This window comes from Coregonus lavaretus (assembly GCF_964263955.1).
Source record: "Coregonus lavaretus genome assembly, contig: HAP1_SCAFFOLD_4197, whole genome shotgun sequence".
NCBI lineage: Eukaryota > Metazoa > Chordata > Actinopteri > Salmoniformes > Salmonidae > Coregonus > Coregonus lavaretus.
This window is the reverse complement of record NW_028163300.1, coordinates 6,225-29,452: the sequence shown is the minus strand read 5'-3', so window position 1 is coordinate 29,452 and position 23,228 is coordinate 6,225. Positions and strand designations below refer to the sequence as shown.

Genomic DNA, 23,228 nt, shown 5'->3' with positions numbered 1-23,228 from the left:
TTCGCAACAAAGCCTCCTTCACTCATGCTGCCAAACATGCCCTCGTAAAACTGACTATCCTACCGATCCTTGACTTCGGCGATGTCATTTATAAAATAGCCTCCAACACTCTACTCAGCAAATTGGATGTAGTCTATCACAGTGCCATCCGTTTTGTCTCCAAAGCCCCATACACTACCCACCACTGTGACCTGTACGCTCTTGTTGGCTGGTCCTCACTACATGTTCGTCGTCAAACCCACTGGCTCCAGGCCATCTATAAATCACTGCTAGGCAAATCCCCGCCTTATCTTAGCTCATTGGTCACCATAGCAGCACCCACCCGTAGTCTGCGCTCCAGCAGGTATATCTCACTGGTCATTCCCAAAGCCAACACCTCCTTTGGCCGCCATTCCTTCCAGTTCTCTGCTGCCAATGACTGGAACGAATTGCAAAAATCTCTGAAGCTGGAGACTCTTATCTCCCTCAATAACTTTAAGCATCAGTTGTCAGAGCACCTTACCGATCACTGCACCTGTACACAGCCCATCTGAAATTAGCCCACCCAACTACCTCATCCCTATATTGTTATTTAATTTGCTCTTTTGCACCCCATTATCTCTATTTGCACATAATCTCTTGCACATCTAGCATTCCAGTGTTAATACTATTGTAATTATTCTGCACTATAGCCTATTTATTGCCTTACCTCCATAACTTGCTACATTTGCACACACTGTATATATATTTTCTGTTGTATCTCTGACTTTATGTTTTTTTTTTTTACCCCATATGTAACTCTGTGTTGTTTTTTGTTGCACTACTTTGCTTTGTCTTGGCCAGGTCACAGTTGTAAATGAGAACCTGTTCTCAACTGGTTTACCTGGTTAAATAAAGGTGAAATAAAATAAAATAAAAAAAAGACCAGTCTGCTAGCTATGTGTGTACATCAGACCAGTCTGCTAGCTATGTGTGTACATCAGACCAGTCTGCTAGCTATGTGTGTACATCAGACCAGTCTGCTAGCTATGTGTGTGTACATCAGACCAGTCTGCTAGCTATGTGTGTGTACATCAGACCAGTCTGCTAGCTATGTGTGTACATCAGACCAGTCTGCTAGCTATGTGTGTACATCAGACCAGTCTGCTAGCTATGTGTGTACATCAGACCAGTCTGCTAGCTATGTGTGTACATCAGACCAGTCTGCTAGCTGTGTGTGTACATCAGACCAGTCTGCTAGCTATGTGTGTGTACATCAGACCAGTCTGCTAGCTATGTGTGTGTACATCAGACCAGTCTGCTAGCTATGTGTGTACATCAGACCAGTCTGCTAGCTATGTGTGTACATCAGACCAGTCTGCTAGCTGTGTGTGTACATCAGACCAGTCTGCTAGCTGTGTGTGTACATCAGACCAGTCTGCTAGCTATGTGTGTACATCAGACCAGTCTGCTAGCTATGTGTGTACATCAGACCAGTCTGCTAGCTATGTGTGTACATCAGACCAGTCTGCTAGCTATGTGTGTACATCAGACCAGTCTGCTAGCTATGTGTGTACATCAGACCAGTCTGCTAGCTATGTGTGTACATCAGACCAGTCTGCTAGCTATGTGTGTACATCAGACCAGTCTGCTAGCTGTGTGTGTACATCAGACCAGTCTGCTAGCTATGTGTGTACATCAGACCAGTCTGCTAGCTATGTGTGTACATCAGACCAGTCTGCTAGCTATGTGTGTACATCAGACCAGTCTGCTAGCTATGTGTGTACATCAGACCAGTCTGCTAGCTATGTGTGTACATCAGACCAGTCTGCTAGCTATGTGTGTACATCAGACCAGTCTGCTAGCTATGTGTGTACATCAGACCAGTCTGCTAGCTATGTGTGTACATCAGACCAGTCTGCTAGCTATGTGTGTACATCAGACCAGTCTGCTAGCTATGTGTGTACATCAGACCAGTCTGCTAGCTATGTGTGTACATCAGACAGTCTGCTAGCTATGTGTGTACATCAGACCAGTCTGCTAGCTATGTGTGTACATCAGACCAGTCTGCTAGCTATGTGTGTACATCAGACCAGTCTGCTAGCTATGTGTGTACATCAGACCAGTCTGCTAGCTATGTGTGTACATCAGACCAGTCTGCTAGCTATGTGTGTACATCAGACCAGTCTGCTAGCTATGTGTGTACATCAGACCAGTCTGCTAGCTATGTGTGTACATCAGACCAGTCTGCTAGCTATGTGTGTACATCAGACCAGTCTACTAGCTATGTACACTACCGTTCAAAAGTTTGGGGTCACTTAGAAATGTCCTTGTTTTCGAAAGAAAAGCATTTTTTTTGTCCCTTTTTAAAATAACTTACTTGATCAGAAATACAGTGTAGACATTGTTAATGTTGTAAATGGCTATTGTAGCTGGAAAAGGCTGATTTTTATTTTTTTAATGGAATATCTACATAGGCGTACAGAGGCCCATTATCAGCAACCATCAGTCCTGCGTTCCAATGGCACGTTGTGTTTGCTAATCCAAGTTTATCATTTTAAAAGGCTAATTGATCATTAGAAAACCCTTTTGCAATTATGTTAGCATAGCTGAAAAATGTTGTGCTGATTTAAAGAAGCAATAAAACTGGCCTTCTTGAGACTAGTTGAGTATCTGGAGAATCAGCAATTGTGGGTTCGATTACATGCTCAAAATGGCCAGAAACAAATAACTTTCTTCTGAAACTCGTCAGTCTATTCTTGTTCTGAGAAATGAAGGCTATTCCATGCGAGAAATTGCCAAGAAACTGAAGATCTTGTACAACGCTGTGTACTACTACCGACTGTCTAGCTTTTGGTTCGATGACTGTTATCAAGCTGGACACAGTGAAGAGACTATAAATGACTGTTATCAAGCTGGACAGAGTGAAGAGACTATAAATGACTGTTATCAAGCTGGACACAGTGAAGAGACTATAAATGACTGTTATCAAGCTGGACAGAGTGAAGAGACTAAATGACTGTTATCAAGCTGGACAGAGTGAAGAGACTATAAATGACTGTTATCAAGCTGGACACAGTGAAGAGACTATAAATGACTGTTATCAAGCTGGACACAGTGAAGAGACTATAAATGACTGTTATCAAGCTGGACAGAGTGAAGAGACTATAAATGACTGTTATCAAGTTGGACAGAGTGAAGAGACTATAAATGACTGTTATCAAGCTGGACAGAGTGAAGAGACTATAAATGACTGTTATCAAGCTGGACACAGTGAAGAGACTATAAATGACTGTTATCAAGCTGGACACAGTGAAGAGACTGTAACTGTAGGTTCATTATCATTTCTACACAGTTTTGATTAGGTTTTAGTAATTTCAATGTCGATTTTAAGATTGTTTATCTCCCCAAAAAGCAAATAAAAAATACATAGAAGATAAATTAATACACATACTAAATACTCAAATCTCCAGCGGGGATGGAATGGGCCCCCTGGTCTAAAGCTACAGTCAGTCTGACATGCATCTGAGATTCGACAACCGGCAATTAAATTAGGTTCGTACATATGATAAAATTGACCATGCAGACTTTCGCTTTTCTGCAGCTATGGACTGTAGGAAGGTGGGGAAAAAAAACAATGTCTGTTAAACTTGCAATATGTAAATGTTTGTGCAACCTGACCAAATGCACATAGAAATCTGAGTTATAGATCTGTCGTTCTCATTGAAAGCAAGTCTAAGAAGCGGTAGAGATCTTCTATGTGCGCTTTTTCTATGCTCCCCGTAGATGGTACAATGGTTCTCTACACTATACTGGCTTGTTTTGTCATATAAACTGAAATTAGGCAAACTATTAGAATGTTAGCAACCAGGAAATGGAGGAGCGATTTCTGCATATTGCGCCTTTTCAAAGGTCCAGGTATCTAACTGTTGTGGTCAGGTCTGGACGTGGCAGCGGTCACTAAGATGGTGATGGAGAACATCAGAGAGAGAGACACTGAGGAGTTCGCTCATCATGACCTCACCCCTGCACTGGACACTGGTACCTCAGTGGTACGAAACACACACACTGGCACCTCACCGCTACGAAGGAGAAACACCAACACCATGTGGTCATGTTAACCCTGTACCTCCCTACCCCCCCCCCCCCCAGGAGGACCATGTGGTCATGTTAACCCTGTACCTCCCTACCCCCCCCAGGAGGACCATGTGGTCATGTTAACCCTGTACCTCCCTACCCCCCCCAGGAGGACCATGTGGTCATGTTAACCCTGTACCTCCCTACCCCCCCCCAGGAGAACCATGTGGTCATGTTAACCCTGTACCTCCCTACCCCCCCCAGGAGGACCATGTGGTCATGTTAACCCTGTACCTCCCTACCCCCCCCAGGAGGACCATGTGGTCATGTTAACCCTGTACCTCCCTACCCCCCCCCAGGAGGACCATGTGGTCATGTTAACCCTGTACCTCCCTACCCCCCCCAGGAGGACCATGTGGTCATGTTAACCCTGTACCTCCCTACCCCCCCCAGGAGGACCATGTGGTCATGTTAACCCTGTACCTCCCTACCCCCCCCCCCAGGAGGACCATGTGGTCATGTTAACCCTGTACCTCCCTACCCCCCCCAGGAGGACCATGTGGTCATGTTAACCCTGTACCTCCCTACCCCCCCCAGGAGGAACATGTGGTCATGTTAACCCTGTACCTCCCTACCCCCCCCAGGAGGACCATGTGGTCATGTTAACCCTGTACCTCCCTACCCCCCCCCCAGGAGGACCATGTGGTCATGTTAACCCTGTACCTCCCTACCCCCCCCCCCCAGGAGGACCATGTGGTCATGTTAACCCTGTACCTCCCTACCCCCCCCCCAGGAGGACCATGTGGTCATGTTAACCCTGTACCTCTCTACCCCCCCCAGGAGGACCATGTGGTCATGTTAACCCTGTACCTCCCTACCCCCCCCCCCAGGAGGACCATGTGGTCATGTTAACCCTGTACCTCCCCCCCCCCCCCCCCCCCCAGGAGGACCATGTGGTCATGTTAACCCTGTACCTCCCTACCCCCCCCAGGAGGACCATGTGGTCATGTTAACCCTGTACCTCCCTACCCCCCCCCCCCCCCAGGAGGACCATGTGGTCATGTTAACCCTGTACCCCCCCCCCCCCCCCCCCAGGAGGACCATGTGGTCATGTTAACCCTGTACCCCACTCCCCCCCCCCCCCCCCCAGGAGGACCATGTGGTCATGTTAACCCTGTACCCTACCCCCCCCCCCCAGGAGGACCATGTGGTCATGTTAACCCTGTACCCTACCCCCCCCCCCCAGGAGGACCATGTGGTCATGTTAACCCTGTACCTCCCTACCCCCCCCAGGAGGACCATGTGGTCATGTTAACCCTGTACCTCCCTACCCCCCCCAGGAGGACCATGTGGTCATGTTAACCCTGTACCTCCCTACCCCCCCCCCCCCCAGGAGGACCATGTGGTCATGTTAACCCTGTACCTCCCTACCCCCCCCAGGAGGACCATGTGGTCATGTTAACCCTGTACCTCCCTACCCCCCCCAGGAGGACCATGTGGTCATGTTAACCCTGTACCTCCCTACCCCCCCCAGGAGGACCATGTGGTCATGTTAACCCTGTACCTCCCTACCACCCCCCAGGAGGACCATGTGGTCATGTTAACCCTGTACCTCCCTACCCCCCCCAGGAGGACCATGTGGTCATGTTAACCCTGTACCTCCCTACCCCCCCACCCCCCCAGGAGGACCATGTGGTCATGTTAACCCTGTACCTCCCTACCCCCCCCCAGGAGGACCATGTGGTCATGTTAACCCTGTACCTCCCTACCCCCCCCAGGAGGACCATGTGGTCATGTTAACCCTGTACCTCCCTACCCCCCCCAGGAGGACCATGTGGTCATGTTAACCCTGTACCTCCCTACCCCCCCCCCCCCCAGGAGGACCATGTGGTCATGTTAACCCTGTACCTCCCTACCCCCCCCAGGAGGACCATGTGGTCATGTTAACCCTGTACCTCCCTACCCCCCCCAGGAGGACCATGTGGTCATGTTAACCCTGTACCTCCCTACCCCCCCCAGGAGGACCATGTGGTCATGTTAACCCTGTACCTCCCTACCACCCCCCAGGAGGACCATGTGGTCATGTTAACCCTGTACCTCCCTACCCCCCCCAGGAGGACCATGTGGTCATGTTAACCCTGTACCTCCCTACCCCCCCACCCCCCCAGGAGGACCATGTGGTCATGTTAACCCTGTACCTCCCTACCCCCCCCCAGGAGGACCATGTGGTCATGTTAACCCTGTACCTCCCTACCCCCCCCAGGAGGACCATGTGGTCATGTTAACCCTGTACCTCCCTACCCCCCCCAGGAGGACCATGTGGTCATGTTAACCCTGTAACTCCCTACCTCCCCCCCCCACAGGAGGACCATGTGGTCATGTTAACCCTGTACCTCCCTACACCCCCCAGGAGGACCATGTGGTCATGTTAACCCTGTACCTCCCTACCCCCCCCCCCCCAGGAGGACCATGTGGTCATGTTAACCCTGTACCTCCCTACCCCCCCCCCCCCCAGGAGGACCATGTGGTCATGTTAACCCTGTACCTCCCTACCCCCCCCAGGAGGACCATGTGGTCATGTTAACCCTGTACCTCCCTACCCCCCCCAGGAGGACCATGTGGTCATGTTAACCCTGTACCTCCCTACCCCCCCCCCCCCAGGAGGACCATGTGGTCATGTTAACCCTGTACCTCCCTACCCCCCCCAGGAGGACCATGTGGTCATGTTAACCCTGTACCTCCCTACCCCCCCACCCCCCCAGGAGGACCATGTGGTCATGTTAACCCTGTACCTCCCTACCCCCCCCAGGAGGACCATGTGGTCATGTTAACCCTGTACCTCCCTACCCCCCCCCCCACAGGAGGACCATGTGGTCATGTTAACCCTGTACCTCCCTACCCCCCCAGGAGGACCATGTGGTCATGTTAACCCTGTACCTCCCTACCCCCCCCCAGGAGGACCATGTGGTCATGTTAACCCCGTACCTCCCTACCCCCCCCAGGAGGACCATGTGGTCATGTTAACCCTGTACCTCCCTACCCCCCCCCCCAGGAGGACCATGTGGTCATGTTAACCCTGTACCTCCCTACCCCCCCCAGGAGGACCATGTGGTCATGTTAACCCTGTACCTCCCTACCCCCCCCCCCCAGGAGGACCATGTGGTCATGTTAACCCTGTACCTCCCTACCCCCCCCCCCCAGGAGGACCATGTGGTCATGTTAACCCTGTACCTCCCTACCCCCCCCCCCCCCAGGAGGACCATGTGGTCATGTTAACCCTGTACCTCCCTACCCCCCCCAGGAGGACCATGTGGTCATGTTAACCCTGTACCTCCCTACCCCCCCCCCCAGGAGGACCATGTGGTCATGTTAACCCTGTACCTCCCTACCCCCCCCCCCCCCAGGAGGACCATGTGGTCATGTTAACCCTGTACCTCCCTACCCCCCCCCCAGGAGGACCATGTGGTCATGTTAACCCTGTACCTCCCTACCCCCCCCCAGGAGGACCATGTGGTCATGTTAACCCTGTACCTCCCTACCCCCCCCCCCCCCCAGGAGGACCATGTGGTCATGTTAACCCTGTACCTCCCTACCCCCCCCAGGAGGACCATGTGGTCATGTTAACCCTGTACCTCCCTACCCCCCCCCAGGAGGACCATGTGGTCATGTTAACCCTGTACCTCCCTACCCCCCCCCAGGAGGACCATGTGGTCATGTTAACCCTGTACCTCCCTACCACCCCCCAGGAGGACCATGTGGTCATGTTAACCCTGTACCTCCCTACCCCCCCCCCCCAGGAGGACCATGTGGTCATGTTAACCCTGTACCTCCCTACCCCCCCCAGGAGGACCATGTGGTCATGTTAACCCTGTACCTCCCTACCCCCCCACCCCCCCCAGGAGGACCATGTGGTCATGTTAACCCTGTACCTCCCTACCCCCCCCCCCCCCCCAGGAGGACCATGTGGTCATGTTAACCCTGTACCCCCCCCAGGAGGACCATGTGGTCATGTTAACCCTGTACCTCCCTACCCCCCCCCCCCCAGGAGGACCATGTGGTCATGTTAACCCTGTACCTCCCTACCCCCCCCCAGGAGGACCATGTGGTCATGTTAACCCTGTACCTCCCTACCCCCCCCCCCAGGAGGACCATGTGGTCATGTTAACCCTGTACCTCCCTACCCCCCCCCAGGAGGACCATGTGGTCATGTTAACCCTGTACCTCCCTACCCCCCCCAGGAGGACCATGTGGTCATGTTAACCCTGTACCTCCCTACCCCCCCCCAGGAGGACCATGTGGTCATGTTAACCCTGTACCTCCCTACCCCCCCCAGGAGGACCATGTGGTCATGTTAACCCTGTACCTCCCTACCCCCCCCAGGAGGACCATGTGGTCATGTTAACCCTGTACCTCCCTACCCCCCCACCCCCCCCAGGAGGACCATGTGGTCATGTTAACCCTGTACCTCCCTACCCCCCCCCCCCCAGGAGGACCATGTGGTCATGTTAACCCTGTACCTCCCTACCCCCCCCAGGAGGACCATGTGGTCATGTTAACCCTGTACCTCCCTACCCCCCCCAGGAGGACCATGTGGTCATGTTAACCCTGTACCTCCCTACCCCCCCCAGGAGGACCATGTGGTCATGTTAACCCTGTACCTCCCTACCCCCCCCAGGAGGACCATGTGGTCATGTTAACCCTGTACCTCCCTACCCCCCCCAGGAGGACCATGTGGTCATGTTAACCCTGTACCTCCCTACCCCCCCCAGGAGGACCATGTGGTCATGTTAACCCTGTACCTCCCTACCCCCCCCCCAGGAGGACCATGTGGTCATGTTAACCCTGTACCTCCCTACCCCCCCCCCCAGGAGGACCATGTGGTCATGTTAACCCTGTACCTCCCTACCCCCCCCCCAGGAGGACCATGTGGTCATGTTAACCCTGTACCTCTCTACCCCCCCCAGGAGGACCATGTGGTCATGTTAACCCTGTACCTCCCTACCCCCCCCCCCAGGAGGACCATGTGGTCATGTTAACCCTGTACCTCCCCCCCCCCCCCCAGGAGGACCATGTGGTCATGTTAACCCTGTACCTCCCTACCCCCCCCCCCCAGGAGGACCATGTGGTCATGTTAACCCTGTACCTCCCTACCCCCCCCCCCCAGGAGGACCATGTGGTCATGTTAACCCTGTACCCCCCCTACCCCCCCCCCCCAGGAGGACCATGTGGTCATGTTAACCCTGTACCTCCCCCCCCCCCCAGGAGGACCATGTGGTCATGTTAACCCTGTACCTCCCTACCCCCCCCCAGGAGGACCATGTGGTCATGTTAACCCTGTACCTCCCTACCCCCCCCAGGAGGACCATGTGGTCATGTTAACCCTGTACCTCCCTACCCCCCCCAGGAGGACCATGTGGTCATGTTAACCCTGTACCTCCCTACCCCCCCCCCCCCAGGAGGACCATGTGGTCATGTTAACCCTGTACCTCCCTACCCCCCCCAGGAGGACCATGTGGTCATGTTAACCCTGTACCTCCCTACCCCCCCCAGGAGGACCATGTGGTCATGTTAACCCTGTACCTCCCTACCCCCCCCCAGGAGGACCATGTGGTCATGTTAACCCTGTACCTCCCTACCACCCCCCAGGAGGACCATGTGGTTATACTCATGCGACTGTTAACCCTGTACCTCCCTACCCCCCCCAGGAGGACCATGTGGTCATGTTAACCCTGTACCTCCCTACCCCCCCACCCCCCCAGGAGGACCATGTGGTTACCTCCCTACCCCCCCACCCCCCCAGGAGGACCATGTGGTCATGTTAACCCTGTACCTCCCTACCCCCCCCCAGGAGGACCATGTGGTCATGTTAACCCTGTACCTCCCTACCCCCCCCAGGAGGACCATGTGGTCATGTTAACCCTGTACCTCCCTACCCCCCCCAGGAGGACCATGTGGTCATGTTAACCCTGTACCTCCCTACCCCCCCCCCCCCCCAGGAGGACCATGTGGTCATGTTAACCCTGTACCTCCCTACCCCCCCCAGGAGGACCATGTGGTCATGTTAACCCTGTACCTCCCTACCCCCCCCAGGAGGACCATGTGGTCATGTTAACCCTGTACCTCCCTACCCCCCCCAGGAGGACCATGTGGTCATGTTAACCCTGTACCTCCCTACCACCCCCCAGGAGGACCATGTGGTCATGTTAACCCTGTACCTCCCTACCCCCCCCAGGAGGACCATGTGGTCATGTTAACCCTGTACCTCCCTACCCCCCCACCCCCCCAGGAGGACCATGTGGTCATGTTAACCCTGTACCTCCCTACCCCCCCCCAGGAGGACCATGTGGTCATGTTAACCCTGTACCTCCCTACCCCCCCCAGGAGGACCATGTGGTCATGTTAACCCTGTACCTCCCTACCCCCCCCAGGAGGACCATGTGGTCATGTTAACCCTGTAACTCCCTACCTCCCCCCCCCACAGGAGGACCATGTGGTCATGTTAACCCTGTACCTCCCTACACCCCCCAGGAGGACCATGTGGTCATGTTAACCCTGTACCTCCCTACCCCCCCCCCCCCAGGAGGACCATGTGGTCATGTTAACCCTGTACCTCCCTACCCCCCCCCCCCCCCCAGGAGGACCATGTGGTCATGTTAACCCTGTACCTCCCTACCCCCCCCAGGAGGACCATGTGGTCATGTTAACCCTGTACCTCCCTACCCCCCCCAGGAGGACCATGTGGTCATGTTAACCCTGTACCTCCCTACCCCCCCCCCCCCCAGGAGGACCATGTGGTCATGTTAACCCTGTACCTCCCTACCCCCCCCAGGAGGACCATGTGGTCATGTTAACCCTGTACCTCCCTACCCCCCCACCCCCCCAGGAGGACCATGTGGTCATGTTAACCCTGTACCTCCCTACCCCCCCCAGGAGGACCATGTGGTCATGTTAACCCTGTACCTCCCTACCCCCCCCCCCACAGGAGGACCATGTGGTCATGTTAACCCTGTACCTCCCTACCCCCCCAGGAGGACCATGTGGTCATGTTAACCCTGTACCTCCCTACCCCCCCCAGGAGGACCATGTGGTCATGTTAACCCCGTACCTCCCTACCCCCCCCAGGAGGACCATGTGGTCATGTTAACCCTGTACCTCCCTACCCCCCCCCCCAGGAGGACCATGTGGTCATGTTAACCCTGTACCTCCCTACCCCCCCCAGGAGGACCATGTGGTCATGTTAACCCTGTACCTCCCTACCCCCCCCCCCCAGGAGGACCATGTGGTCATGTTAACCCTGTACCTCCCTACCCCCCCCCCCCCCAGGAGGACCATGTGGTCATGTTAACCCTGTACCTCCCTACCCCCCCCCCCCCCAGGAGGACCATGTGGTCATGTTAACCCTGTACCTCCCTACCCCCCCCAGGAGGACCATGTGGTCATGTTAACCCTGTACCTCCCTACCCCCCCCCCCAGGAGGACCATGTGGTCATGTTAACCCTGTACCTCCCTACCCCCCCCCCCCCCAGGAGGACCATGTGGTCATGTTAACCCTGTACCTCCCTACCCCCCCCCAGGAGGACCATGTGGTCATGTTAACCCTGTACCTCCCTACCCCCCCCCAGGAGGACCATGTGGTCATGTTAACCCTGTACCTCCCTACCCCCCCCCCCCCCCAGGAGGACCATGTGGTCATGTTAACCCTGTACCTCCCTACCCCCCCCAGGAGGACCATGTGGTCATGTTAACCCTGTACCTCCCTACCCCCCCCCAGGAGGACCATGTGGTCATGTTAACCCTGTACCTCCCTACCCCCCCCCAGGAGGACCATGTGGTCATGTTAACCCTGTACCTCCCTACCACCCCCCAGGAGGACCATGTGGTCATGTTAACCCTGTACCTCCCTACCCCCCCCCCCCAGGAGGACCATGTGGTCATGTTAACCCTGTACCTCCCTACCCCCCCCAGGAGGACCATGTGGTCATGTTAACCCTGTACCTCCCTACCCCCCCACCCCCCCCAGGAGGACCATGTGGTCATGTTAACCCTGTACCTCCCTACCCCCCCCCCCCCCAGGAGGACCATGTGGTCATGTTAACCCTGTACCCCCCCCAGGAGGACCATGTGGTCATGTTAACCCTGTACCTCCCTACCCCCCCCCCCCCCAGGAGGACCATGTGGTCATGTTAACCCTGTACCTCCCTACCCCCCCCCAGGAGGACCATGTGGTCATGTTAACCCTGTACCTCCCTACCCCCCCCCCCAGGAGGACCATGTGGTCATGTTAACCCTGTACCTCCCTACCCCCCCCCAGGAGGACCATGTGGTCATGTTAACCCTGTACCTCCCTACCCCCCCCAGGAGGACCATGTGGTCATGTTAACCCTGTACCTCCCTACCCCCCCCCAGGAGGACCATGTGGTCATGTTAACCCTGTACCTCCCTACCCCCCCCAGGAGGACCATGTGGTCATGTTAACCCTGTACCTCCCTACCCCCCCCAGGAGGACCATGTGGTCATGTTAACCCTGTACCTCCCTACCCCCCCACCCCCCCCAGGAGGACCATGTGGTCATGTTAACCCTGTACCTCCCTACCCCCCCCCCCCCCAGGAGGACCATGTGGTCATGTTAACCCTGTACCTCCCTACCCCCCCCAGGAGGACCATGTGGTCATGTTAACCCTGTACCTCCCTACCCCCCCCAGGAGGACCATGTGGTCATGTTAACCCTGTACCTCCCTACCCCCCCCAGGAGGACCATGTGGTCATGTTAACCCTGTACCTCCCTACCCCCCCCAGGAGGACCATGTGGTCATGTTAACCCTGTACCTCCCTACCCCCCCCCCCCCCCAGGAGGACCATGTGGTCATGTTAACCCCGTACCTCCCTACCCCCCCCAGGAGGACCATGTGGTCATGTTAACCCTGTACCTCCCTACCCCCCCCCCCCAGGAGGACCATGTGGTCATGTTAACCCTGTACCCCACTCCCCCCCCCCCCCCCCCAGGAGGACCATGTGGTCATGTTAACCCTGTACCCCCCCACCCCCCCCCAGGAGGACCATGTGGTCATGTTAACCCTGTACCTCCCTACCCCCCCCCCCAGGAGGACCATGTGGTCATGTTAACCCTGTACCTCCCTACCCCCCCCCAGGAGGACCATGTGGTCATGTTAACCCTGTACCCCCCCACCTCCCCAGGAGTGCTGCGGTTGCAGATTTAATAAGAATGATTCCACAAAGTTCCACTGTGGATCAGTTTGTTTCTCAGTCTGAGCTCTGATTTTGTATCATTAAACTTAATACACAACGAAATTCTTACAAACCGATGTGGGTTGTTGACGGCAATAAAGACTGGGAAAGATTCTGTGATAACTCAAAATGTTCAAATTTTCGATAAGTGTTGGCACTACTTGTCAAAGGTTTCAGAACAGCCAATTTTTCTTAATTAAAAAAAGAAATTGGGTTTTGAAAATTGTGTACAGTAGTTTATAATGAAACGCAGAAAAAATGTTTTGTAAGTACAGCACTAATTGTTATGTCTCTATGAACAGGTTACACTAGACTCTGCAGAGGTTCCTGTGGTACTCAATCACATGTCATGTTCCTGCTCTGCTGGGAAAGCACTATGTAATCACATAGTAGCACTTCTTTTTCAAAGTGCTCACTATGTTACCATGGGCTTTAAGACAGTGCCATTGCCTCTGTCATGCACCAGCGCACTGCAGACCTGGCACCGGCCTAGGACACAGGTCAGATATTATTTGTTACACTGATGCAGAACTTTGCAGTTTGTATTGACTTTTGACAATGTATTGTTCATTATTATTATATCACAGGGAATTGTACCAGAGGCCACCAATGATATGGCGGTGTGTAAACCAGCGGCTAAGAAAAAAACAAGTGTCAGAGCTGGAGTGAAGTGCACACTGTACCGAGCCTATGATGGTGAGTCTGAATGAGCCCCCGCCTGTACTAGAGCACAAAGACTTTAGTGCATTTCTAAAATAATACAAACATAAAAGTGATTATTATTTGTTACTTTTTATATAGACTTTCAGTGGATATTTTTTTATTTGTATTAGAAGCATGTACGAGACTGGATGAGTGTGGTTGTCTTTTTTAGTGAAAAAGATAAGGTGGCATTTAATGAAATCTAAACTTGACATATCTCACTTTCATGCCAGGGCCTATTCCGGATCCTCACGTCATGGCCAGTGCTGAGAAACTGAAAGACATCCGTCCACAACCAGGGATTTGCAAATTGCTGCACGGGCTTGAGGGCCTTAATTTGGTGGACTCTAAATTTGGCCCTGTGCCATTTGGGTCTGTGCTTTCTTACCAGTGCCCTCTAGAATTAAGTAGAGATATTATTAAACACCCTGGTGCCAGTGAGTTTCCTCAGTTGCCTATTGAAGGTTACAACTTTAAATTTCCCATTGATTTTGAGCCCAACTACATACAACAATGTCATTTGGACAGCCTGATTGTGTCAGAGGAGATGTCTGCTGCTATTGAAGCAGAAACAAGAATGCAGTCAGAATGCCAGCTGTGGAGCCAGGTACGCAAACCCCGACTGACAGCCAGCAGATTCCGTGAAATATGCCATGTTCGTGGGGAGTTGTCTGCCAAGGCTTTGGCAACCCGCATTCTGAGAGGAACTCCTCAGACAGCTGCTATGAGAAGAGGGTTGGATCTGGAACCTGAGATACTGAGGCAATATTCTGATTTTTGTGATGTCTCTCTGAAACAATGCGGGGTCATCATCCACCCTGATTCACCTCACCTTGCAGCCAGCCCGGATGCTAAAGTCTTCTGCCCAACAGAAGCACCACCATTTGGTCTTGCTGAGGTTAAGAGTTGCGATGTTGAAAATGTTACCCAAGTTAAACACCTGATCACAGTTAAAGGCCAGGCCTGCCTTAAGAAGAGCCACAAATACTACTATCAGGTTCAAGGCCAACTCGCCTTAAGCGGACTTCAGTGGTGTGACTTCATTACAGATACCCGCACTGACTTCACAGTTGAGAGAATCTTTAGGGATGAGGAGATTATCCACTCAATGCGACAGAAGCTTGATCATTTCTATTATAACATCTACATGGATGTCTTCTTAAGTTATAAAACATAAGGCAGAATTTTGTGTAAATAGTGTTAAGGTAAATGTGGAAGGTGAACCTTTGACATTTTTTTCTTTAACTGCAAATTAACTTGTCATATACTGTATATCTCCTATGTACTGAAACACACATTTTGAAAAGGATTGTGATGTAAATGTCGACATGTTTTTCTTTAACTGCAAATGAACTTAATTGTGTTATATACTGTATATCTATGTATTGAAATACAAATTTTGAAAAGGATTGCGATGTTGTAAATGCTCTTACCAAAATCAAAAAGGATTGGAAGCAGTTGCTTGCAAACATATATTTAATAGTTCCATCAGTGCCATGACACATAAGCACATAACATGGTTAATAGTTGGATATTTTTACAATATATCACATTAGGTTCATTAATAGCTATGAAAAAGTTATTACCCTTAACAAAAACATACAGTATAACATTAGATCAATTAAATTACCAACAAAGTTAATTCATATTTACATTTTTTTGTACATACAATACAGTAATATAAAAGTACTTCTATTTACAGCCCATCTAGCTTACTCAGGAAATATACAACTTCCAGTTGACAAAAACATCAGACTGGTTTGTCTCCTTTAATGTCAAGAGGTCCCTGATAGTTCGACATGAGGCAGCAGATGGCCCACAGCTGATTCACTGAACCCACTGTGGAAAGAGGAACAAGCCCATCCCAGATATGGTACTCCTTCACCCTCCGTATGGCCCCCTCGACTAAAATCCTCAGCCGGGCGATGGCCTGGGTCTTAAGAGTGTCCTCCCTGCTGAGCTGAGGAGATTTTTTCAGTGGAGGGATGACGAGTGTTGCCCCCACTTCTGACAACATCCTCTCGATCAGGAAACCCTTGTCCGCCATTAATTCATCTCCGGGCTGAAGTAAATGCAAGATCTGACATTTCCGTGTTATTTCCATGTCGGAGATGGAGCCTGTGTAGAGCTTTGATACAAATGTGATAACACCACATGGAGCTACACCAATCAGCCCTTTAAAGGTGGTGTGATTTTTGTAGCTCGAAAAGGTTTCTGACTGTAGTGAGAGGGAGGATGGTGTTTCACAGCGGATCTCGGTGCAGTCTACTATAACTCTCACCTGAGGGCAGTAGAGCTTGAACTTATCAGGCATTGTGGCCTGCACCTGCTCTCTTGTCATCCACACCGGCAGTGAGCCAAGAACCTGGTAAAGGTAGCTAGTCCATGTTAAAATGATGCGGCTAACTGTGGACAGGCTGACCTCAAAGATGGTAGACAAGGTTTTCTCCTGAAGCCCAGCTGCAACACGACACAGAAACATAAATAGTTCATCAATAAGTGGAAGTTTTCGGTGAGGGCTAGGTGTCACATGTGCCGTTTGCTGTGCCTTAGACCAGTATACAAGCCGTGAAGCAGAGGGATAAACAGAATCCCAAAACACAGTGAAGACCTCCTTTGAGCTGAATCGTGTGTAGTAGCGATAGTCCTCATCTGTGACACAAAAATTAAAAAGGAGTGGATGCTGCTTCTTAACTGTCAGGTGCTGGATCTCAATTTCTAGGGACAACACTTGCAGCTCCAACTCTCGAATTCTTTGAGTAGCACTGTCCAGTTTACCTTAAGGGGAAGAAAAAGCATACATGTTGGTAGGTTAGTTATTACTCATCTATCCCATCCCATTTTCAATAAATAAAACTGAAGAAGCTTCTAAGATGGATGAGGTTTAAAACGCCAAGTCTTTTCACAGAGAGACCAGTTACTCCAAATCGTAGTATAAAATAGTATTTTTACTTAACTGCCATATACTTTTACTTTTTTTGCCAAACAGATACATGGTTACTCTTATTTGTAATACTAACCAGGAGAAGGACGGCAGGCATAGTCGTGATCGTTTGTCACTGCAGGCAAAGCACCCTCTGTGCTGTCAGGCATCTCATGATCAGAATCATCCAGGACAGCAACACCAAGACGCTTTCTTGCTCGCTGGTAAACTGACTCCCGAGCTTGTGCGCCGCCTCCTATATGTGTGAAATTAACCATATGCTTGTCATGATACATTTTGGTAATCACTTTTCAGTCCCTAAAATGACAAAATGTAGCAGCTATATTGCATCAGGATTAAATTATTAAACATTTTGTACAAGTAATATATTATTGGATTACAGTAGTATTACGTTTAACGCTGTCTACCTATCCTTACCCCAATCATTCCAGTGGAATCTAGACGGCACTGATCCCTGTTTAATACGGATCCGTCCACTGGCCGATGTGTATCTATCCTCAGGGGGAAAGTGCTGACTGCAAACAAAGGTGCTCCCACGAAGAATCTTAAAACTTGGTCCCTCATCTCTCCTGATCGCCCTCACCCAACGGGCACGTATTTCTCCATCAACAGGGAAATCGTGAAAACTCAGATACGGGAATTTCTGTTTGTTGTTTGAACAAAATGGTACACTGCAATAGCATCTTCTCGAAGATTGTGCCATGCTTCGGTGTTGGATGGGATACTGTTGCGATACAGACACCGGGAGAAAAGAAACAGCTAAATTAACATTCAGCTTTGACCAGGAATCAATATTTATCTAGCTATCATGCACAACAGTATTTGAATAGGTGAGTTACTATACATTCATGAATAAACTAACTGCCTAACAAAGGGTTAGATAGCTAGCTAAGTAAACTTGTTACATTACAGCCAGGCAGCAATGTAACGCTACCTTTTAACGTTATCGGTATCTGGTACTAAGTTGTTGTTAGCTAACGTTAGCCCACTTTTAAGTAACTAAGGCAGTGAACAATTATGAATTAACAATAACGTTAGCAAGTTACAAACCATTGCATATACGTAAACATTATTACTCTTAACTTTACTAATTTAACTTAAACGTACCTTTTGGAATTTATTCAAGTAGCTAGCTTGCTAGTTAGTGGTCAACAGTTCTATTTTCGTTGAGAAGTCTCAGGTTACGGGCGAACGGAAGTGAAGTTAACCTGCTACGCGGAAAGGCGGAAGTTAGATGACGTCATCGTGAAAAGGGCAGGTTTTGAGTGACTTCTTAGAAATTAGCAATTGACCTGGCAAGCCTGTCTCTGCCTTGAGCACAATCACCAGTAAAGTAGCTGGGCAGCACCTTTTGAAGGAAGAGGAGGATGGTTGCTGATGTTTACATTCATGCAAGAAGGTAAGCTATTAACTAAACTGCTAACCAATATTTTAGCTAAAATTGTATTTGTATTTGGTGTATTGGCAAGCAATGCATGTTCCCGTTGTCTTTATTTTGAATTAATTAATGTTAGCTCACAAATGTCTTTCGGTGGAATCCAACATGCATTGACAATGTTGTGTCAGATATACTGCGTCATGACATTGAAATTGGTAGGCTTATCCAAACAATTCATAAATGTGCAATTGTTACTTTGCATGTTTCTACCTTATACTTATTTACTGCTTGCTAAGGGTTAGCGTGCTAGCGAAGGGTTAGCGTGCTAGCTAAGGGTTAGCGTGCTAGCTAAGGGTTAGCGTGCTAGCTAAGGGTTAGCGTGCTAGCTAAGGGTTAGCGTGCTAGCTAAGGGTTAGCGTGCTAGCGATGCTAACGATGCTAGCTATGTTGGCAAGCTAGCTAATAAGTTTAGCATAATTGGTAAACATGTCTTTGATTCAGAATACATCAATACACTGTGGTTAACCCAATGTTACATGCATTGGAAAATAAAATTGCTAGTGTAACTTGAATTGGTTTACAAGCTAGCTAGAAAAGCCAGTTCCTTTTCATCTGTTTTGTCAAGCTATAAGCCTGCATGTGTGCTAAAATATTTAATTAAATCCCCTCATTAAATTAATATATTTAAGTTGCATCAGTTTTTTATAGCCCTTTCTTACCCAAATACCATTTTTTCCGTTGGAATAATTTGGATGAAAATAAGAAATAAGTGACCAGATTTTGTTATTGAAAACCCTGGACATTCACTTCTTTAAAAAATAAATATATATACAGACATTGCCAGATTCTTTAACCAAATCCCTATTTCCTACACTAATTTTTTAAGATCGAAAACAAAATGGAAGATAAGCATATCCAACTCGGCACTAAGGGTGGAGGGGGGTGCACAGACGCAGGGTGGCCGCTAGGTGGGTGACTCAAAGCGGTGTGCTCGTCATGCTTCGACATGTCAAGGGAGGTTAGTAATCTGGCTTCAGCCCTACACCGGCGTCAACAGCCGGAGCAATGCTAGCCCTGACATGTCTTTCCGAGCCTATTTAAATCCCGGGGAGACGGGGAAGTGGTTCCTACTGCTAGCCCTACACCGGCGTCAACAGCCGGAGCAATGCTAGCCCTGACATGTCTTTCCGAGCCTATTTAAATCCCGGGGAGACGGGGAAGTGGTTCCTACTGCTAGCCCTACACCGGCGTCAACAGCCGGAGCAATGCTAGCCCTGACATGTCTTTCCGAGCCTATTTAAATCCCGGGGAGACGGGGAAGTGGTTCCTACTGCTAGCATCCGAGCTGAAGCACTTTATGTACAGAATATGAAGGGTGTATTATAGAGATGTGTGTGTGTGTGTATATAAGGGACGTCTACTCTTTAGTACTTCTATTTATTTAGATAGGTAAGCTTGTTTCTGTCTTCCAAAGCTTGTCTTGACGTGTATGTAATTGTATACTTTTATAAGGCATTGCATGTTAACTTTGACATTTTAAATGTATTTTTTGCTCTACTCTTCAACAGGTGAAAGACAGAAAAGTCGGCTTTGGTACCCTCCGGAAATCACGTGTCTAGACTCGCGCTCTCCTATGCACCTGCTGAGGCAAAGAGGGAGCTGAGAGTTTTGATGCTAGGGGAGAGTGGTCTGTCTGTAAGGAGCGCCGCAGAAATTCTTTTTTCACCCGAGTTTTAAAGGAAAAGTCTTGGAATAGACAGAAAGGAATGGATTTCACGGTATCCCACCTCGGCTCTGTATTGATTATTCTCATTGCAGGTGTAGCCCATGGCCTGGAGATCACATCCCAGGGGCCCACGTCCATAGAGAAGGCCAGCAGTGAGAGCGTCAAGCTGGACTGCCAGTTCTCTCTGGCCCCCGAGGACTCTGGCCCCCTGGACATTGAATGGAGCCTGCTGGCCTCCGACAACCAGAAAGAGGATAAAGTGGTGATCCTGTACTCTGGGGACAGGGCCTATGAGGACTACTACCCTGCAGTGAAGGGGCGGGCCCACTTCAACTCAGCCGACCCTAAGAATGGCGACGCCTCCATCAACCTAACGGGTCTAAAGTCTAGTGACACTGGGACCTATCAGTGCAAGGTGAAGAAGGCCCCGGGCATCCGCAGCAGGAAGATGCTGCTGACCGTCATGGTGAGGCCTTCCAAGCCCAGATGCTATGCCGAGGGCCCCACCCAGGAGGGTAAGGACGTGGTCCTGAGGTGTATGTCCAGTGAAGGTACCAACCCCCTGCAGTACACCTGGGAGAAGACCAGCGACAACAAACTGCTGCCTGCCTCCGCCGTGCTAGACCCTGTGGGAGGCACCATGAACGTAAGGAACGCGTCCACCAGCTCCTCGGGAACCTACCGCTGCACAGCTAAGAACCGAGTGGGCATGGAGGAGTGTATTCTACAGCTTGGCATCACTCCCCCCCCCAACACTGCTGGTATCATAGCTGGAGCCATCATCGCTGTTCTGCTGGCCCTCATCATCATCGCCATCATCCTCTTCTGCTGCTGCCGCGCCCGCAACAGGAAGAAGTATGAGAAGGAGATCTCCTACGAGATCAGAGAGGACGTCCCCCCTCCGAAGAGCCGCGTGTCGACAGCCCGCTCCTTCACCAGCGTGGGCAGCCAGCGCTCCTCCCTGGGCTCCATGTCCCCCTCCAACCTGCACGAGTATGCCCTCAAGCCCCAGTACGACAAGATCCCCTCCGTGGAGGAGTACGAGAGGCCCCCCAGCCACGCACCCCTGCCCCCGCCCGTCGCCAGCAAGATGGCCGGCCCCAACCTCAGCCGCATGGGCGCCATCGCCGTCATGATCCCCGCCCAGAACAGGGACGGCTCCATCGTGTAGTGGAAAGAAACAGAGAAAGTCTTTGTTGCCTGTACCCTGCTGATATAGAAACCACACGTCTTTGGCTCAACTTTAGTTAATCAAGTTATTGTTTGCGTGAAGCAGACAGATGAAAACCGTTAAGACCCTCAATGGACATTATATCCCAGACTTTTCAGTTTCCATAATATTTTCTAGTCTCATATTTTAATTAAGTTAAATATTTGATGTTGTGAATTTCCAATTGCAGTATATCTTAGTTTACTCCTAGAATAGTGGATATTAGTTCATTTCTAAGGAAGGAATAGTTACTCTTCATGTGTTGTTAGCAGCCAAACTACTGGTATAGAAGTTGTGTAGGTGTTGCCTCTGGATTCTTCTCCACATAGTTAGATTTACACTAGTTTCACTATTGGTTGTCGCTTTCATCAACTAAGTACTACATACAGTAGATGCTCTCAAAAAAATATAAAGGCTTTTGTCTTGGTTCTGTTGTTTTTCCTGTTGATATACTGTTTTACCTACTTTAGTTGAATGAACTGATTGTCACTCTAGATAAGAGCATCTGCTAAACTAGAATACAAATGCACTGTCATTTACTTATTTTAAACATAAATGGTGAGCTATGATTGGCTAGCAGGTCCCCTTGGTTTTGAAGACATGTCACACAGCTTTGGGGAGAATTGTCAGGGGGTCTATCTGTCTGTGAGGAAGTCTGAGTCATAGAGAGAGAGATTGGTGTTTATCTTAGTTAGAATGTTAGAACATTCAGTCACCTCTTGACTTCCTCTCTGACTCACTGGGGTTCAAATGGACCTCTGGAATGTCAAACTAGTCTGGGACTCCTTCCTCTCTGACTCACTGGGGTTCAAATGGACCTCTGGGATGTCAAACTAGTCTGGGACTCCTTCCTCTCTGACTCACTGGGGTTCAAATGGACCTCTGGGATGTCAAACTAGTCTGGGACTCCTTCCTCTCTGTTGTTCATCAGGGAGACAGTTATCTCAGACTGAGAGGCTGCATTGATGCTTTAGTTTATAGGGTGTTGAGTGTTTAACTGGTCCACATTGATTGCTGGAGAATATGTTTACAGTCTGTGTAATCTGCTTTTATGATAAGGAACTGATGCCTTCGTGGCAGTGATCAATCACAATAGCCTCCTGTCAGCTAGAGAAGTATATGGGATGGAGTCATATATTTCTACTCAGTACAGTGATCATGTGTCTTATCAGTTGCCTGTCTAAAATGGGACCCAGAATACTCTTATTGAGTTGTCTGGATCAGTATGGGATGAGGTGTATCAACTAGACTGGGACAGAACTGGCTGGATCAGTATATGGAGAGTAACGACTAGACTGGGACAGAACTGCCTGGATCAGTATATGGAGAGAGGGTATCGACTAGACTGGGACAGAACTGTCTGGATCAGTATATGGAGGGAGGGTATCAACTAGACTGGGACAGAACTGGCTGGATCAGTATGGGATGAGGTGTATCGACTAGACTGGGACAGAACTGCCTGGATCAGTATGGGATGAGGTGTATCGACTAGACTGGGACAGAACTGCCTGGATCAGTATATGGAGAGAGGGTATCGACTAGACTGAGACAGAACTGCCTGGATCAGTATGGGATGAGGTGTATCAACTAGACTGGGACAGAACTGCCTGGATCAGTATATGGAGGGAGGGTATCGACTAGACTGGGACAGAACTGTCTGGATCAGTATGGGATGAGGTGTATCGACTAGACTGGGACAGAACTGCCTGGATCAGTATGGGATGAGGTGTATCGACTAGACTGGGACAGAACTGGCTGGATCAGTATATGGAGAGAGGGTATCGACTAGACTGAGACAGAACTGCCTGGATCAGTATATGGAGAGTATCAACTAGACTGGGACAGAACTATTGATGGTGCGGTCTTATCCTGAGACATTCCCAGACTTCTACTCTTGACCTCTGGCAGCACCCCTGTTACGCTCTCTCTCCTCTTGACCTCTGGCAGCACCCCTGTTACGCTCTCTCTCCTCTTGACCTCTGGCAGC

The 23,228-nt window shown here is 50.4% G+C and overlaps 3 protein-coding genes across 3 annotated transcripts; 2 read left to right on the top strand and 1 right to left on the bottom strand.

Annotated features, from left to right (window-relative positions):
- The first annotated feature begins 13,869 nt into the window (after positions 1 to 13,869).
- Positions 13,870 to 15,392, top strand: LOC311118315 (uncharacterized protein). The gene is made up of 2 exons (XM_084193126.1): positions 13,870 to 13,977; positions 14,217 to 15,392. The coding sequence occupies exons 1-2, from the start codon at positions 13,896 to 13,898 to the stop codon at positions 15,158 to 15,160; spliced, it is 1,026 nt and encodes a 341-aa protein (XP_084049252.1). The 5' UTR covers positions 13,870 to 13,895; the 3' UTR covers positions 15,161 to 15,392.
- A 341-nt stretch (positions 15,393 to 15,733) lies between these two features.
- LOC311118316 (uncharacterized protein) lies at positions 15,734 to 17,081 on the bottom strand (the record flags this gene model as incomplete). Its single annotated transcript, XM_084193127.1, has 2 exons — positions 17,004 to 17,081; positions 15,734 to 16,761 (listed from the first exon to the last, which is right to left on the bottom strand). The coding sequence occupies exons 1-2, from the start codon at positions 17,074 to 17,076 to the stop codon at positions 15,734 to 15,736; spliced, it is 1,101 nt and encodes a 366-aa protein (XP_084049253.1). The 5' UTR covers positions 17,077 to 17,081.
- Positions 17,082 to 19,879: 2,798 nt separating this feature from the next.
- Positions 19,880 to 21,560, top strand: LOC311118317 (coxsackievirus and adenovirus receptor homolog). Its single transcript, XM_084193128.1, has one exon. It carries the CDS (start codon positions 20,072 to 20,074, stop codon positions 21,200 to 21,202), a length of 1,131 nt encoding a protein of 376 aa, XP_084049254.1. The 5' UTR covers positions 19,880 to 20,071; the 3' UTR covers positions 21,203 to 21,560.
- The last annotated feature ends 1,668 nt before the right edge of the window (positions 21,561 to 23,228 follow it).